This window comes from Phyllosticta citriasiana, assembly GCF_038021145.1.
Source record: "Phyllosticta citriasiana strain CBS 120426 chromosome Unknown IWZ02scaffold_6, whole genome shotgun sequence".
Taxonomy (NCBI): domain Eukaryota; kingdom Fungi; phylum Ascomycota; class Dothideomycetes; order Botryosphaeriales; family Phyllostictaceae; genus Phyllosticta; species Phyllosticta citriasiana.
The window spans coordinates 1664337-1681465 of record NW_027117283.1 but is presented as its reverse complement, the minus strand read 5'-3'; the positions used below and the strand labels follow the sequence as shown (position 1 = coordinate 1681465).

General features: G+C 54.9%; 8 protein-coding genes across 8 annotated transcripts; 5 read left to right on the top strand and 3 right to left on the bottom strand.

Moving 5' to 3' along the window:
• Positions 1–84: 84 nt before the first annotated feature.
• IWZ02DRAFT_433046 (uncharacterized protein) lies at positions 85–1068 on the top strand (the record flags this gene model as incomplete). Its single annotated transcript, XM_066766258.1, has 1 exon — positions 85–1068. One exon carries the CDS (start codon positions 85–87, stop codon positions 1066–1068), a length of 984 nt encoding a protein of 327 aa, XP_066623294.1.
• Positions 1069–1771: 703 nt separating this feature from the next.
• IWZ02DRAFT_451282 (uncharacterized protein) lies at positions 1772–6179 on the bottom strand. The gene is made up of 3 exons (XM_066767527.1): positions 5821–6179; positions 5570–5763; positions 1772–5521 (listed from the first exon to the last, which is right to left on the bottom strand). The coding sequence occupies exons 1-3, from the start codon at positions 5937–5939 to the stop codon at positions 2211–2213; spliced, it is 3624 nt and encodes a 1207-aa protein (XP_066623293.1). The 5' UTR covers positions 5940–6179; the 3' UTR covers positions 1772–2210.
• A 271-nt stretch (positions 6180–6450) lies between these two features.
• On the top strand, positions 6451–9323 carry IWZ02DRAFT_261908 (Lipin/Ned1/Smp2-domain-containing protein). The gene is made up of 3 exons (XM_066763367.1): positions 6451–7105; positions 7158–8046; positions 8094–9323. The coding sequence occupies exons 1-3, from the start codon at positions 6667–6669 to the stop codon at positions 9112–9114; spliced, it is 2349 nt and encodes a 782-aa protein (XP_066623292.1). The 5' UTR covers positions 6451–6666; the 3' UTR covers positions 9115–9323.
• On the top strand, positions 9324–11676 carry IWZ02DRAFT_261891 (uncharacterized protein). The gene has a single exon (XM_066763366.1). It carries the CDS (start codon positions 9533–9535, stop codon positions 11627–11629), a length of 2097 nt encoding a protein of 698 aa, XP_066623291.1. The 5' UTR covers positions 9324–9532; the 3' UTR covers positions 11630–11676.
• A 312-nt stretch (positions 11677–11988) lies between these two features.
• On the top strand, positions 11989–13220 carry IWZ02DRAFT_261865 (transcription initiation factor IID, 31kD subunit-domain-containing protein). Its single transcript, XM_066763364.1, has one exon. It carries the CDS (start codon positions 12090–12092, stop codon positions 13002–13004), a length of 915 nt encoding a protein of 304 aa, XP_066623290.1. The 5' UTR covers positions 11989–12089; the 3' UTR covers positions 13005–13220.
• On the bottom strand, positions 13221–14514 carry IWZ02DRAFT_261864 (cytochrome c oxidase biogenesis protein Cmc1 like-domain-containing protein). The gene is made up of 2 exons (XM_066763363.1): positions 13929–14514; positions 13221–13709 (listed from the first exon to the last, which is right to left on the bottom strand). The coding sequence occupies exons 1-2, from the start codon at positions 14125–14127 to the stop codon at positions 13438–13440; spliced, it is 471 nt and encodes a 156-aa protein (XP_066623289.1). The 5' UTR covers positions 14128–14514; the 3' UTR covers positions 13221–13437.
• A 79-nt stretch (positions 14515–14593) lies between these two features.
• Positions 14594–15818, top strand: IWZ02DRAFT_261871 (uncharacterized protein). The gene is made up of 2 exons (XM_066763365.1): positions 14594–15199; positions 15284–15818. Exons 1-2 carry the CDS (start codon positions 14903–14905, stop codon positions 15776–15778), a joined length of 792 nt encoding a protein of 263 aa, XP_066623288.1. The 5' UTR covers positions 14594–14902; the 3' UTR covers positions 15779–15818.
• Positions 15818–17028, bottom strand: IWZ02DRAFT_261862 (U3 snoRNP-associated protein-like protein Utp11). Its single transcript, XM_066763362.1, has 2 exons — positions 16699–17028; positions 15818–16649 (listed from the first exon to the last, which is right to left on the bottom strand). The coding sequence occupies exons 1-2, from the start codon at positions 16732–16734 to the stop codon at positions 15858–15860; spliced, it is 828 nt and encodes a 275-aa protein (XP_066623287.1). The 5' UTR covers positions 16735–17028; the 3' UTR covers positions 15818–15857.
• Positions 17029–17129: the final 101 nt, after the last annotated feature.

The window sequence follows — 17129 nt, the reverse complement described above, 5'->3', positions numbered from 1 at the left end:
AAGCCTTACCTCGCGTCAATTAAATGATATCTGGCAATGACTGACTTTTAAAGACCTACACTTTTTTAAACCTTCACCATCAAAATGTTTCTAATCTCCCAACACAACAAGAGGTTCCCGGCCCGTCGTCCTGCTCGCCAGCCCGCCAACGCTGGTTCATCGCGCCCTGCTGCATCCGGTGCCTCGCGCGCCGAGACAAATCAATACTGGCGCAACAGGGATCAGGGGGCCCAGCGCTCGCTGCCAAATGCGCCTCCGGCTCGCCGCACTCTTCAGCGGCAGCAGATCGAAGGAGACGGTGTTGCCGGGCCGTCTCCTCGGGGAGGCAATATGCCCCTTGATTCTCCCGGTTTGACCTGGAAGAGAGCGCCGCCGGGTTCCACCAACGGTGTTCTCCAGGGGGCCACTGCCCCAACATCCCCTCCTCCTCCACCGTTGAAAGGAGAAGAGAGGCTGCTCCGACCAGGGGCTGCATCCCAGGGAACCACACCGCCGTTCCCTATCCCCTCTGGATCGCTCCCTCCCACCCCTCCACGCTCCACTCCGCCCGCCGGCGAGAGTGGCGCAGGCCTCAACGCAGGAGGCTCCCTCACGCAGCTGTACTCTCCTCCGGTCGACCCTGGCGGTGGCATCACGCCCTACTACCACGCGGAGCGCTTCCGCCTACATGGCTTCAAGGCGGCCCCGGGCCTCGACGGGAACTGCGGCAGGTATCTGCCGCAGACGCTTTATCCAGATGCCGTAATCCCGTTTCGAGAGGCCGACTCGTGGCGGAACCGCTTGTACCCCACACCGTGGGAGCAGCAATGGCAGAATCAGATGATGCCGGTGCTGCGGCAGCAGATGGAGATGATCCGGGAGCGGCAGCTTCAACAGCAGCAGCTCGAGCAATTTTTGGCGGAGAGGAAGAGGCAGGAGGCGCTCCGGCTTCAACAGCAGCAGATTGAGGAGGTCTTGGCGGGGAGGAAGAGGCAGGAGGCGCTGCGGTCTCAACATCAGCGGCGGCGGATAGAGGTCGAGATGGGGAGGATCCGGACGCGGCAGCTTCATCAGCAGCAGCCTCAGTAAAACCTGGCCGAGCTGGAGAGATAGGAGGCGCTGCATCCTCAACTACCTGACAACGCATTGGAAGACCTGGACTTATAGGCCATGCTCTTGTTATTGTACGGAGGCCCACTACACCAAGGGATCATGAACGACAGGGAGTACCGCCCATATTTGGAGGAGTGGCGCGAAGTGGCCGGGATAAGTGAGGCGAAGAACCTGTGGGAGATAGAACATATTTGGCGGCGTCGGCGTTTTGGGGTTTTGGGGGGGGGGGGGGGGGGGGGGGGTTGGGGGGGAAGAGGCGGTGAGATTATGGAGGATTTTGTGTGTAGATATGAACAAGCAATGGGATTGATCTGCGCCCTTGATATTCGCCCTTGAAATCTTCCACGTCCAGTGTTATGGAAACAGCGTTGATCTTATATACTGCGGACACCACTGTCTTTTCTGTCTTTGCAACACCAAGGCTTAGCGTGATTGATGTAAGGCAAGCCAGTCTAGCTAAGCGGTTGAAAGGTTTGAAAGTGATTGGTGATTTCTCAAGAGAGCTGAGCAGGTAGCGGATTGCTTTTCGAAGCAAAGTTGCCATGTTCGAATGCTGTTGCGCAAGTTGGCAGCGAAGAGCTAGGCCAGGGTTGATGGTGATTTGTTTGGAGTCTGGTGTGTCTGCAGCGAAAAAAGACCAGAGAGATTGTTGGGACGCGAAAGGAGCATTCGCTTGCTTTGTTCCTAGAAGATTGTTAGTCGAGGTCTTGGGTACGGAGTAGCATTGACACCTTTTGGATCAAGTAAAAAGCGCCAGCAGAATTCCACAAGCACTGTCATGCGCCTCATGAATCCCGCAGATCAGTTTCTACAAAGAGAAAGAAATCTGATTGATGTGCATGCGCTTTTCCAAGGCCCGCAGGTCACTTGGTCCTTCTCAATTATGGAAAGACAGAGAGAATGATGCCTGCTCAAACGCCAATCAATGCTAACTCGCTAAGAGTGTGTGTAGGTATGCAGTAATAGCGACGGCAAGCAAAAGCCAGCGACGCTCAACAAGAGCACGCTTCGCTGAAACGACATTATCCAATTGGACTATTCTCTCTCTTGAACAGCAGCGGAACCGACAGCTATGGCGGGCCGGGTTCCAACAAAGTGAAAATTCAATAATGGGAGGCTCAGGATGAAAAGAGACCTAAGCCCTCAGAGTCTTTAGACTCCTCGCGCTGTTCCCGTTCGCGTTCATCCTCCTCCGTCTTCTCGCTTTGAAGACTCTCTGCCAGACTCGCCGTCTTTCTCTTCTTGCGAAAGCTGGACCAACTCAACCCACTAGAGCGATCCGCTTTCTTTTCCTCTTTTCCACGCTGCTCGCTCCCGACAGCTGGGCTGCTCGCGGCACTGCTACCGCCAAAGGCTGGAGTAGGCGGCTCCGTCGAAGTGCCATCGCCGTCGTCCGCATCCTCGAAACTGCTGTTGTTCTTCTTCTCGCTGCGAGAAAAGAAGCCGCCCTTCTTTTCACCGCTACCACCGCCCGTGCCTGGAAGGCTGAACTTGGACGAGCTGCTCTTTCGGCTAAGTTTACTCATCCAACTCTCCTTGCCCACGCTGGTGCCGGCAGCAGCCACGCTTTCAGAGCGAGACTCAGTGCGGTCAAGACTAGGTCGCGGGCTCCAGCTACTCGATAGGGACAGGCTCGCAGTTTCGGCCACGCTGCTTGCTACAGTACTACTGCGGTCACGGCCGGTGTGGCTGTCGCGTGATTTTCGTGTCAACGTGGTCGAGAGATCGGCCCCTTTAGTAATGAAAACATCTGAAGCAACAGTCGCGGCCGACGGCGGGTACAAGGTGGATGTGGCGCCACTCGCAAAGTCGGTGGCAGAAGTGGGACTTTCGTCTGTGCCATCAAGACCTGGGATTGGAAGATCTCTCGCTTTGGACTTTCCCTTGATCTTCTTGTCCACTTTTTCCTTCTCCGTCCTGGCCTTATCCGCAGAGCGGGTCCATAGAGACTTGAAGTTGGGTGCTGCTGGATTCAATTTGCCGCTTGGGGGAGTTGACGGCCCCGGCTGGGGTTGTGACTGGGGACGCGTGCCTATTGGCGCCTGTTGAGGCGAGCGGGTGTCTTGAGGATGGTCGAATTCGTCGACTACGGATTCATCGTAGCCTAGTCCAGGTGGACCATGCTGAATCGAAGGCCTTCGAGAGTGTTGGCGCGAAAATGGATTCATGGAACTGAGTGCAGCGTTGAATCCCAGGTCGGCTGTACTCAGTGGGGATGATCGTTGGCCTGTAGGCTCAGGGGCCCATCCGAAGCGCTGGGAACTTTCCGTAGACGGCCGGGGTAGCTGATTTTCGCCGAACGACTTTGTCGAGCCTGGACGGGGAGACGAAGATCGTTCCGGACCGAGCCCAGGGGGCCATGAGGACTCCTCTTCTCTGCTAGGGAAAATTTTGAAGGGTCCTTTGCGTGTTTGAACATGACTGGGGCTATTGGTTCCCACAGGAGCTGTTGAGGTGCGGAACGGCCTGATCGAATCCATCCAGCTCGACCCGGAGTGACTACCTCGACGGCGTGCCGTGCCTATCGGTGGAAGCTCTTCATGTTCAGGACGTGGCAACGAATGGCTTTGAGAGCTCTTGAGCGACCCAAAGACAGGGCCATCGTCGGACACGGTCTTACCCCGTTGTCGACTGAAAAGTTGGTTGAATCGGCTGTGGAGAATGGCGCCAGTCCCTGTCAGACCTCTCCCGGAGCCAGAAAACGAATTGACGGATCTCGTGTCACTATCGCCACCTTGCGGATGCTGCATGGGCAGCTGCCCAGAGCTTGCTCTTGGACTCGAAAAATAGCTAGGGGAATGACTGTGAGTAGATACTGGCGAGCTAGGACTCTGTTTCGCCTCTTGGGCCTGGATAGCCCCTAATCCGGGAATAGGCAGTCCTGGCGGGCCCGTCAGGTTTCCGAATGATCCGGCACTGTTTCTGTCATGTTTCTCGAGCCCAGCGTATGTAGATCTGTCTGTGTCGCTCGAAAACAGGTCCGAAGGGAGCAATGAGCCTGCGTTGGGGCTCATAGGTGCGCCACCCGTCAATGCCTCGACTTCTGCTGGCGTAAAGCTGCTCTCTCGATGCGCCGGGACTGGTGCTGCCCCATTGGCAAAGTTGAAGAAGGGCGACGATGATGTGATGGTAGGTGATATGCTAGCAATACTCGGGTTGCTGTAAGGGGTGGTGGTGGTGGCAGGAAACGTGCCCGGAGCAGCTGAGAAATTATCATTGCCCAGACTGCCGGCGTGTTGTCTTTGTCTTTGACTGGGTCGTCGAGATGGAGCGTCATCCAATATTGGAGGTTGCCGATACAGATTCGGCTGATTCGAGGCTCTGGATGAAACAACCTGGAGCTGGTTCTGAGCTTCAGCGTACGTTCGTTCAGCAGTCTGCAATCCAGCCCAAGCAACCTGATATCTCTGCTGAAGCGCTCGAATCTTCTCGCCCCAGTCCTTCTCTTCTTTTGCCCACTCCGTCCTCCTTTGCGCCTCCGGATCAGCTTCTCCAGTCGCCAGCTTTTTGCGTTCTTCCTCCAACACTCTGTTTTGAATTCCAATTTCTCTCACAGACTCCTCCAAAGTGCGAATGGTTGCCTGCTCTTCTGATTGCTTCTCCCGAAAGTCTTTCGTTTTAGTTTCAGTCATGCCCATACGCTGTTCTTTTTGCTGGCCGATGCAAACGATTTCCGCCGCCATCTCTTCACTCTGAGTATGGTACCTTCGCACGTCGTCGGCCATTTTGTTTCTGTCCGCAGTCTTTTGTTGTAGAGTCTTTTCCTCGGCCGCCTTCTTCGCCTGAGCCCTTTGATTCTCTTTTTCCAGATTCACTACCTCCTTTCTCAACTCTGAACTGGCAGCCGTTTTACGAGCGAGCTCATCCTTTAGCTCATTGTGGCGTTGGCTATACACCTCTTTTTGTTCTTTGAAATTTCGCTCTTCCTCTTCTATTGCTCTTCTCGTCGTCGCAATGTCTGCCCGAAGCCTGTCACCCTCTGCTTGAAGCTGCGCTTCGGTCTCGCCCGACTTGGGATCCTCGCTCATCTCATCTTGGTGAAAAGTGATGGCGGTCGCAGGAGAGATGCGCCGTGGAAGCTGTGCTCTGCGTGGATGCGCCTGGCTGTTGCTGTGAGACCTGACCATGTCGGCAGGCGGCAGAGCTGGCGATGGAGGTTCCAAGAAGTTTCTACAAGGCGCGACTTTCGCCTCAACCCACCAATCTTCATCATCCTCATGCTCATCGTCGTGAGCGGTCTCAACGGCTCGTTGGTATGCGGCAAAGTCGAAAAAGTCGTCCGAGGATGGCGGTTTTGTTCTGAATCGGACAGGCTCGCTTTGTGTGTGGAAGTTGTGGTGGTTGATGGCAACGATGCGCACGGTAAAGGCCGTGGCGGGCCTGAGGTTGGTGACGTTTATGGACGTGTCCTTGGGACCTACTTCTTCAACTGCCTTGGGTTAGTGGCAAGCCCCAGTCGGAGGAAGTGTTGGTCAACCTAGCACCCCATTGACTTTGATCTGATAGGCCTGGACAGCACTTCGGGGTTCTGAAAGTTCCCAGTGAAAGACGGCGCTATCGGCCTTGATTGCAACGAGGGAAACCACGGGTGCGGCAGGCACATCGAGGCCGAGAAGCTTGATAAGGTCATCTTCCCGGATGGCCATGACCTTCCAGGTGCGGTAGACAAGCCTGAAGCGAAGGTTAGCCAGGACAAGGCCTAGGCGAAGTAGATCAGGCAGCGCGCACCATAGCAAGGCCGCAAATGTAGCCAAAGCCTTCAAGGACGGAGCGGAGGTGAGAGCGTCGAGCGGCTCCATGCCGGCAGCGCGTACAGGCCAGTGGGCGATGATGTCTGGCGAGGGCATGGCCGTGACGCTCCAGGGACGAGCAGGTTAAGCGCAGGCAGGAGTAGAGCCGGACATGGATGTGGCGTGGCAGATAATGGCAAAAGTTGGAGTTTGCCCTGGTGAAGGTGTTGCAGGAATCCTGACGGCCGACGTGAGCGACTGACTCTTGGCCGGCGCACCGACCAATCGACTCCGCGGGACCTTTGGCGCAGGAACGACAGGACCTGACTTGCGACGTCCGGACGCCCTCGCTCGCGCTCGCCGGCTCTCTTCCATTTCTCCAACTGTCAGCCCAACTCTTGCACCCAGTCATCGATCCGCCCAACCATCCACTCACCTCGTCCGGCCACCGCTTAACGAGCCATCGTCATCGCTGCCCTGGTCAGCCATCCGATACCCAGCCTTGTCGGTTGGCCCACTCATATCCCCAGCTCGGCCCGCACGCGGCTCTCCGCCGCTCGTGACGCTCCCCATCATACGCCCCTCCTCCTGCTCCTAGATCTAGGACATGATGCGAGTGCCCTTATAAGCCTCCTGATCCGCCTAGGCCTTGTCTGCGACCGCTCCCTTCGTCTTCTATCCCTCGCCGCTCTTTTCCCCGTACGCACATTCTTCTCCCGCCCGCCGTGGCGCTGGACTTTTGGCCCGACCCAACAACTTGCGCCGCCGTTGAGCCACTGTTCGATCTTGACGACTACCTGACCACACCCACCTCTTTCTCCTACCGGCCACCGCATCACGCACTATGCAATACGTTCGGGGCTTAGGCAGCTCAGTCTCCAAGACGTGGAATTCCATCAACCCTGCGACCCTGTCTGGCGCGATCGACGTCATTGTCGTTGAGCACGAAGATGGATCCCTGGCCTGTTCGCCCTTCCACGTCCGCTTTGGAAAGTTTTCCCTCCTTCGCCCCTTCGAGAAAAAGGTCGAGTTCAAGGTAAATGGCGTCAAGCAGGACTATGCCATGAAACTAGGCGAGGGTGGCGAGGCCTTTTTTGTTTTTGAGACTTCCCACAGCATCCCCGAATCGCTCCAAACTTCTCCATTGGTTTCGCCAGCACAGAGTCCAGAGGCCCAACCAGCTGGATCGCAGCCATCCGACCACTTATCCGAACCCGAGCCTTTGGACCTGGCAACTGATGGGCAAGATGAGCGGGGGAGATCGAGGGCGAAAAGCGATCTTGGTACAAGGGGCGCATTGACATACTCATCGTCCAAGTTACTGACGTGAGCCAGGTGATGCTGCCAGTCCGACTGTCGAATGCTCAAGCTCAGGGGACTGGTCGCGGACTATGCCTCGGACAGCTCAACGGCCACCGCTGGATTTCGACCGCGCCCAGAGCGACGCGCTGATACCTTCGATGAAAAATTCATTGACCAAGGCACACACTGTGGCTCCTCCGGTTGTCAAGGAACCTGAACCGGGGGAGCTGACCCACCGCTCGACTAGCCCGCCTCCCGTCTCTCACAGCGAAGCAGTCGCACGAGCCATGAACCTCTCTAAAAAGCTGTGGACCTCCAACATTCCATCTCAGGTGACGGAAAGTGGTGACCTGATGCTAGACATGACCGGTTACAAAAGTAGCAAAGACAACGAGGAACATGCTCTGCGAGCAGAGGTTCTTGCCAGGAGAATTCTGGCCGAGGAGTTGGAGGGCAATTACGACATTGGATCCTTGATATCCGCCGACGAGAATGGAAATCTTTGGATCTACAGCAGTGAAGAGGCGAAGGATGCTGCAACTAGGAGACACGCGCTGACTGGACTGAAACCCGAGGCGATCAGGTCTTCCGACGCTATTAGCGATCCCGGCTACCACAGCGATGAAGCTGGAAGCGATGCTGAAACTGAAATTGGAGCACAGCATGCCAGGCGGGATTCTGACAGCGGTGTTGGTCTTCTCACCCCTCCCAAGTCACCGGAAAAGATGACTGGGGGTGAATCTAGCAAAAATTATGCCAAGACTTTGCGACTAACGAACGAGCAACTTCAAGCACTCAAGCTGAAGTCTGGCGAAAACACCATGACTTTTACAGTCAATCGTGCAACTTGTCAGGCCTCCATTTACTACTGGAGGCACGATGTACCAGTTGTAATATCCGATATCGATGGGACCATCACAAAGTAAGTCCTGGCACTTTGAGCGCATGGTCCGTCTCTGATTCTAGTAGATCTGATGCGCTCGGACATGTTCTGAATATGCTTGGCCGAGACTGGACGCATCTTGGTGTTGCCAAGTTGTACACTGACATTGCGACAAACGGGTACAATCTATTGTATCTGACTTCTCGTTCCGTTGGTCAGGCGGACACAACACGCGCCTATCTCAACGGCGTAGTCCAAGAAGGCTATCGTCTTCCCAAAGGACCGGTAATCATGAGTCCGGATCGCACCATGGCAGCACTGAGGCGCGAAGTATACCTCCGCAAACCCGAGGTCTTCAAAATGGCTTGTCTCAGAGACATCATGGGGCTATTCAACAAGCCGCAGGGCGAAACCCCCTTCTACGCGGGATTCGGCAACAGATTTACGGACGCGCTCAGTTACCGCTCTGTCAACATTCCATCCACCAGAATCTTCACGATTAATGCGAACTCCGAAGTTAGTCTTGATCTTCTCTCTCTCAATAAGTACAAGACTGGTTACACATCCATGCGCGAGATTGTCGACCACTTTTTCCCGCCTGTGGGTCTCCTTGTTCAGAATGGCGCCGAAGAATTCACAGACTTCAACTACTGGCGTGACAAGCCACTCGAGCTAGACGAATTTTCAGCAAGCGACAGTGACGAGCATGAAGAGCCCGACGAAACGAGCTTGCGAAGCGAAGACGAGGCTGAAGCCGAAGATGATGACGGGGGTCTCGAAGCAAGCTACATGAGCAGGGATAGCATAGATGAAACTGGGCATATGGAAGACAGCATAATGGAAAGCATCGAGGGCGACGTCGACGACGACGAAGAAGACGATGAAGATACTGAGCAAGAAGAAGATGATTTCGGGGATGATGAAGAAGGCGACCTGGAAATCGATGAAGAAGAGGCTTTGGAGCTGGACAAACAGCTGGACGAGCTTGATCTAGATTCCGATGCACCAATTCCGCAGTCTGAAGCACAGCCAACCAAACAAGACTTGAAGGATCTGGCACGGGCGTTGCACACTCAAGAGTCGACCGAAAAGGGGACAGAGGCCTGACAGACGTCGAGCTCAAGAGTCAACGGCGTTGCATACTTTTGGCATTGAGAGGGCATTGGGACGGCGTTACCAGATTTCCTCATTGTACTCCACACCCCTATCAGTACATGCATGGCGTGGCGTTAGTCATTTCCGCCCATTCTTCATAGTTGTTCCATTTGCAGCCATATCATGGCATGCTTCACGCACTGCCTTCGTTTGCCCATACATTCGTTGATATCAACTATCGCCATGTAATCCGCGAGTCGGCTATGGAAAGCTCGAGCGTCGTCAGAACCCCGCGCCTGCGCCATTTGCTATAAGTCGTTCTTTCACTTTATGGTTGGCTTTTGTTTTCGAAAGTCTCGTAGAGGGAAGGAACTTCTCCCTAAGCGCTCAGCCCAACTCTGACTTCTCACCTCGCGAACCACCGATCCGCATGCTCCAACTTTCATCGGACACCGGTATTCACGCTCCCATTTCTTTCTGGTGCTTCATTCATTCTGTCAATCATTGTCTAGAGACGCGCTCCATGTCTGAGGTTAACGGCGACAGCCTTCGCAAATGCGTCTTATGTTATAAACGTTTACCGTTGGAACACTTCTGGAGTGGAGTCTGTCAAAGAACCACGGTAAAATGTCAAAAATTTCGGGAAAGGGGGCGACGTAACTCTCAGCGATGGAGATCAACAAAGTCAAAAACATCTGTGATTGATATCGAGGTCCTTCGCAAATGCCGCAAATGTCGAAAGAGTCTTCCAGTGGAACACTTCTGGAGTAAAAGCTGGAAAAGAACCACAGTAACATGTCAAAAGTGTCTGGGGTACTACAGAAAGCGGCGGAAATTTATCGAGTCTGGAACAGAAGGCGACACACACAGTCCCGATGTGAAGATGGACGCAATTAAGTCTGGCTCGACGGCCCTGGATTCAGTCGGTGCCAGGAACTGTTCCAACTGCAGTCAACCGCTACCGGGAAGCAAGCCCTCTGGTAACCTTGGTACCGAAAATGTTGCCTTGTGTCAACATTGCCAACAAGTCCCCAACAAGGAATACGAGCATATATACCATCAGACTGTCGCTCTAGACTCAGACAATCAAGAACACGACGGCCAAAAAATGGAAACCCACAATCCATTTTGCGCAGGCTGCCCAGTTTGCTTTGGTCAATTTGGACAGCAACAGTACGCGATCGACAACCAGAACCCCATCCCTAGATCGAACACCCCGACACAAAACTTCGTTTATCGCAATCCGCCTGCACACTTCAATCGAGCACCAGCGCAATCCAGTCAAGTTCCTACACATCGCAATGAAGTACTCCCACGCACTAATGGATTGGCCCCACAATTCAATGGACAGCCGGTATTTACCAATGTGCTACCAGGAGGCTCCAATGTACGACCGGTAATGGTCGCTCGTCATTATCAACTCTCAAACAGCAACCCCCCCGGTTTTTTCAGCAGACATGGACAAGGATACACTGCGCCAATGCCTGGCATGCCTGGTATGAATCCACGCACGATACCCCAATATCAAATGCGCAACTTTTCGACTGTTCAAGCGCCGCATGGTTTCCAGCAGAGGGTCGCACAGCTTCCCATGACCTGGGCTTCACCAGCACCTAACCAGTCAAGACCGCACATGGTAGACCACGGTCACTACCAAAATCCGAACATGATACCGGGCCCTTTCAACGATGCCCAACTTCAAAGAGTCTCTGCTGCCCACTTACAAACCGTCCAACCACGCTTTAATTCTCCGCCAACAACACCTGCCCTCCCAGCACGACCGCCTCAAATCACCCAACAGTCGGGCGGTCATTACCAAAATCTGGATGAGATACAGGCCCCTGTCAACAGTGACGGATTTCAGAGACTCTCTGCTGCACATCAACAAATCGTCCAAACACACCCGGATATTCGGTCAATTAGTCCCGCTCTCCCAGCACGACCACCTCAATTTACCCAAGGGACGGTCGGTCAATACCGAGATCCAAACGTGACACCGGGCCCTGTCAACAGTGACGAATTTCAAACAATCTCTACTGCACGCCAAAAATCGGTCGAATCAGGCCGGAACTCTCCGCCAACAAGTCCCACCCTCTCAGCAGGATCACCTCAAATCACCCGACGGACGGATCGACCACCAGAGCATAGAGCTTCTACTTCTGTGCCTTCAGATGATGCGCCCTCGGCAAGAGACAATGAGCCCCCTGCGGCCCAAGTAACGGATTTCAAAGTTGACTTGAACTTCCACTTAAGCTTCTTGCCTAGTAAATTGGTGGAAGAATTGGAGGAAGCATGGCGTCGAGGGGATTTTGAAACACCAGACTACGTTGACGTGCTACCAGAAGACGCTGCTTTGGCTATACTGATCGGAGCTGATATATGCTTTGAGACCACAGAAAACCAAGCACGCGTTTGCTTAGCTTGTCAGTGGAAGTATCCGGTATCCTGGTTCGAGATCGAAGGATCAAACAACCCCAGCGATGTATGCTGTTGGTGCCGGAGGGTGTACGTATCAGCAGAGGAATGATCGGAGAGAAACTCCCGCAAATCAGGAAGCTTCATCTTGTAATGCCTGTCGAAGTTCAATAAAAACGCCTGGGTCGGTCGAGTTTGGGAACGGTTATGTCATAGATAGATTCTGATAGCGTAGAAGGATTTGAGAGAGTGATTGGTCAGGTGGGAATGCTTGAGGCTTAATGTGCGACGTTGGGCATGAATTTATTCCTCGTTCGATGACAATTGATTGACGCATTGGGCTCTTTACACTGCGATTGAAGTTGTAACAAAGTGAGCGCTAAGCTGCATCGAGTCGAGTGCATGTCAAGCGGGACAGCCCTACCGCCACGGATAATCCAGCTCGTCCGCTAGGAACGCGCCCCAGCCTCTGCACCATCCACCCCATTCAACGCAGCTCTACCACATTCAAACACGACAACCTCACCTCCGACTCGCGACCACAGCTGCCGCAGTGCGGCTCGCCTTTCATAATGGCATCGCCGGCAACTGGCGACGCGCCAAACGGCATCACGACGCCCACGAATCCCAACGCCAGTGGGCAAGCAGCAGCGAACACGAGCACGCCGCCCAGCAGCAGCGCTGCGCCAGGCGCAACAGCAAACAACGCGACGACGCCCGCCGACGGAGCGGCACCTACAATCAACAATGGCTCAGCAGCGCAACCCGCATCGCAGCAGCCACCGCAGCCTGTCCAACCGCCCACGTCAATCTCCGACTCTGGCCTAGGCAAACGGCCCAAGGACTCGCGACTCATCCACATGGTGCTCGCGCACCAAGGCGTCCAAGCGTACCAAGAGCGCGTGCCTCTCCAACTGCTCGACTTCGCATACCGCTACACGGCGGGCGTGCTGTCGGACGCGGTATCCATCACCGCCGAAACGACAGCCGCGGCACCGACAACGGGCAAAGGCGGCGGCGCGGCACAGGGACCCGCCGCGCAGCAGGAGGGTAGCGTCAGCCTCGGCGCGGTGCGCAGCGCCATCGCCAGCCGCCTCAACTACCAGTTCAACCCCAACCTGCCCAAGGAGTTCCTGCTCGAGCTCGGCACCGAGAAGAACCGAGTCGGCCTGCCCAAGCCCGAGCGCGAGTACGGCGTGCGTCTGCCGCCCGAGCGGTACTGCTTCACGGGCGCCGGGTGGAACCTCAAGGAGGAGTGGGAGAGCGAGATTGAGGATGACGGCGACGACGATGGCGACGTCAACATGACGGGACAACAGGGCGGCGGTGATGGCGTCAACGGCGGGGAAAGGATGGAGGGCGTTCAGGAGACGGGAGGACAGGAGGGCGACGATGAATACGATCAGGATGAGTTTGAGGAGGTCATGGGCGTTGGCAGTGGAGGTGGTGGCGGCAGCGGCGGCGACAGCCAGATGATGGATGCATAGGATGCACCGGCGTCATCCAAAGACACACGGCAGAGGCGCGTTGGCACGGGCGGGAATTGGCCTTCGGACAACAAGGCGCCTGGCGTTTATGGTGCTCATTCATAGGGTTTCTCATCACAAGTGGGCGCATGGTATTCGTCCACGAAAAGTGGATGGAACGGGATGGCGCATGCCAAAATCAGAAAGAGGAATAGGGGGTCTCCGAGGCGGTGGTGACTATGCCTTGGATGAGCTGAATGGAGGAGTTTTTGGTCTTCGAGAAAGCTGTACATGGAGAAGCGCGGCGCCCTACCCGCGCGCATAAAGTACATACAAATCGCCTTTCAGATGGGCACATTCCAACATCGTGTATGCCCGCCATCTCTTTTCAACTCTGGTGACTGGCTCCAGAGCCTCGAACCATCATCGCCGCTTTTCCTTCTTGCATCGTTCTCTACTCCTTAGCCTTCTTATCCGCCAGCTTTCTCCTGCCATTCTCGTCGAGACCCCACCACTCGCGGTGAAACTTTTCCTGCTCAACACGCTTGCGCTCCTTGGCCTCGCGCTCGGCCTTGCGAAGGCTGCGCGTGGCCCACCACTCCTCGCGCGCGCGGTCCAGCTCCTCCTGCGTCGCGTAGCCCACCATGCAGCTATTCATGGCCAGCCGTTGCGCGCGGCAGGCAAAGGTGGCTGTGAAGGTGCGGTTGCTAGCACATGTTGCGAATTCTGTGAGAAGATCATTAGCCTTATGAATTCCTTCCGTTTTCACTGTTTTGTGTCTTGAGATTCGTGCAAAGTGGTCTGAGACGACGGAAAATGACAAGCCGGTGAACGAAGTAGACCCTGCTACGCCTGAACTTCCTCCTCTTCCAATTATACTTTTTTTTCGTTCCCCAAATCACCCTCTTGCCCGCCATGGAAACCGCACCAAAGACAACTGCGTACCTCTTATCTCATCGGCGCACTTTTGCCGCACGCGCGCATAGTATAGCTCCTTGACCTGCGCCTCCTGGCTCGCCTTGAGCGGAATCGGCCTCGTCGGCACCGGGTCCCGCGGTATCGAGTCGCGGTCTATTGTCACCGTTGGTCCTGCAGGACCTGAATTGCTGCCACTGCCGCCCGTTGCTGCCGCCGATGCGGCCATGGCGAGATCTTGATCTGCCTCTCCCTCTGCTTCTGACTGGTATGTTTGTTCGTGCTGCGAGGGCCGGTGCGGTCCAATTGGCGCGATGTCTAGCTCGACCTGCTGGTTCCAATGTCCGACCAGTGGGTAACAGAGTGCGAAGGTGTGGAGAAGCGGGATGGAACGAGCGGATCAAAGGGTCGAAGTTTTGGTTCGGTAAGACGCGAGACGGTGGCCGCAGAAAAGAGGATGAGGAAGACAATGCAGCAGCGAATGGTCGGGATAGACGGGGAGGAGAGCACAAGCGCAGCTCCCAGCGGCAAGAGGTTGTACTGAGGTGGTTCGAGAGTCGAAACAGCAATGGAGTCGCTCCACCCAAAACCGTTGGCGGTTGATCGGCGGAATTTGGGAAGCCTGCCCTAGGAGGACGAAAAGGCGGCGACGCGGGCGGTCGAGCTGGGCAGCGAGGTCCGCGTCCCCGTCCCGGGGAATCGGGTCTGGTCCATTTTGCCAACTACAACTGCCAAGAAACGCATAAGCCCGTCGTCGACGAATCTACGCCCTTTCCTGGGTAGGAGTTGCGGTGATCTACTGAGGCGTGGCTAACGAGCATCCAATGGGCGCCATGACGCTGATTCATGTGCGGAGTTCGATTCCGTACGGATGACAATATCCCCGTACGGTGAAGGAATTATCAGTTGGCTTGACGATATAAAGACGTCGGTTGCGGACTTGATCGGGGCTACATTCTCACTTGCGAAATTTGCTCGAACTATTGACCGTACAGAGCTTCAGCATGCAAATCCGCGGTCGCCTCTTCATCATCTCGGGCGGTGCAAATGGCCTAGGCCGCGCCACGGCGCAAGACCTCCACGCTCATGGCGCATACGTCTCAGTCCTCGACGTGAAGCGCGATGCGGGCAGGTATCTGGTCGACGCGTTGGGACACGAGCGCTGTCGCTTCTTTGAGACCGACGTCACAAACACAGACAGCATAGCAGCAGCAATCAAGGGATCGGTCGAATGGGCAAAGGAGGCGCAAGTGCCCTTGGGAGGCGTTTTGGCTGCAGCAGGTGTGGGAAATGCCGGAGTGGTAAGACATCAAGGCGAGACGAGGCAGGGGGATGGTTATAATGTCATTGATGTGGTTCTGACTACTTGCCGTTTGGCTTCGCAGATCATCAACAAGAAGAACGAGCCCATGCCATTGTCCGACTTTGATTATATCCTCAACATCAACCTGCGCGGCACCGTCGATCTCATACGCCAGGTAATCCCGCACATGACTTCAAACACGCCCAGTGGTCCCGACTCGGAGCGTGGCGTCATTATCATGGTTTCGAGTTCCACTGCCTTTGAGGCGCAAATGGGCCAGGCAGCATATGCAGCTTCCAAGGGCGCAGTCCTAAGCATGACTCTGCCCCTGGCCAGGGATTTGGGCCGTTTCGGCATCAGAGTCATGTCCATCGCGCCCAGTCTGTTCGACACCAACATGATAGCCAGGTTGAGCGAAAGCGCAAGGAAGAATCTTGAGAAGGGCATGGAGTTTCCAAAGAGACCGGGGAAGCCACACGAGTTTGCGCTCATGGTTCGTCAGATTGTCGAGAACGGCATGTTGAACGGAGAAGTGATAAGATTGGATGCGGCCATGAGGATGCCTGCAAAACTGTAATAGTGCTACGGGAGCAGTCGAAACGGGGTGTATTTGGACGGTAGGATGGTTGGACGACGCAACGTGTGACGGCCATAATTCATCTCTTTCTTTCGCGAACTTTGAACTTGACTCCGTTTTTGTTGACGCCGCCAACTTGATTGCTCATTTTGGCCCTCTGCTTCTCAATTTCTTGCTCGGCGAGAACCAATTCTCTTTCTCTGTTCTTGAGTGCCTCGATCCTCAATCGCTTGTGTTCTCGTGCCTGCTCGCGCATTTTTCGGATTCGCCGATGCTCCCTGGCTGCTGATGCATCGTCCTTCGGTGTGGGCTTCTTCGAGATTTGATCATTCTTCATTTCCTCGTCATCGTCCTGCTTCTTTAACTTTTTGATTCGACGGCCCCAGGGCTTCATGAGCTGCTCTTCGTCTTCTGCGCCAAACCATTCCTCGGGCTGAAAATTGCTTTGCTCCTCCTGGTTGCCGACAAAGACGGTGTGCTTGCCCTTGCCTGCGCGTCCCTTGAGAGCCTCAATCTCGCCTTTTTCATCGTCCAGAACGAACCCCTCTTCGGCCTTTTGTCGTTCCTTTCGCACTTTTTGCAGCATCGTACGAATGTAACCAGCATCTTGTGTTTTGAGAAGCTTGACGACATCGTTGCTCAAGGCCTCATTTCCTCGGTCTCCTTTCTTGGTGCCAGTTGCCTTATTGATGCCGCTTGAAAGCATGCCAAACGAGAATTCGTCGGGATTGCGGTCGACGGCCTTCTGCCGGAGAATCTTTAGACGCTTCTGTTTCTCTTTGTGGTCCTTTGCGCGAAGCTTGTAGTCCTTGTTCTTCTCGAGGAGTCCCCATTTTTGACGTTCAAGTGGTTGCGCGCGTTCTCGGTGGTTCTGAATCTGTGAGCTAGATTGTGGAAGAGTAGATTGAGACGTCACTTACACGCCGCTGTACGGCATTGCGCATGGAAGAGGACATGGTGGGCAAGTGCCTAGTTTTGAGGTGGAGGTTGTGTTTGTGGAAAGTTAACTTGGACAAAATCTCAAGCTGAGGCCGGCCTGCAAATCCAGTCGGCGACCAGCTGCGCCGACACCGATAGGGCTGAAATGGCTGCGGCGATCCTTTCTCACACCAGGAACTGTTCAACCACTTCAAAGGCCCATGTCAAATGGCACATTCTTGCGCTTCGTACAGCTAGAAATTAGAATAGTCCACAGCATCCTGCGATAGAAACAGACTCAGTGCTGTTGATCAGATGCTTGGGTAGAAGACGTGATGGATGTCATGCGCGCGAGTCAATTACGTGATGAGTCAGCCATCTCACGATTCAATCAGAATTTCACGCGCCTACCAAAATTTCCAACTTTCTGCAG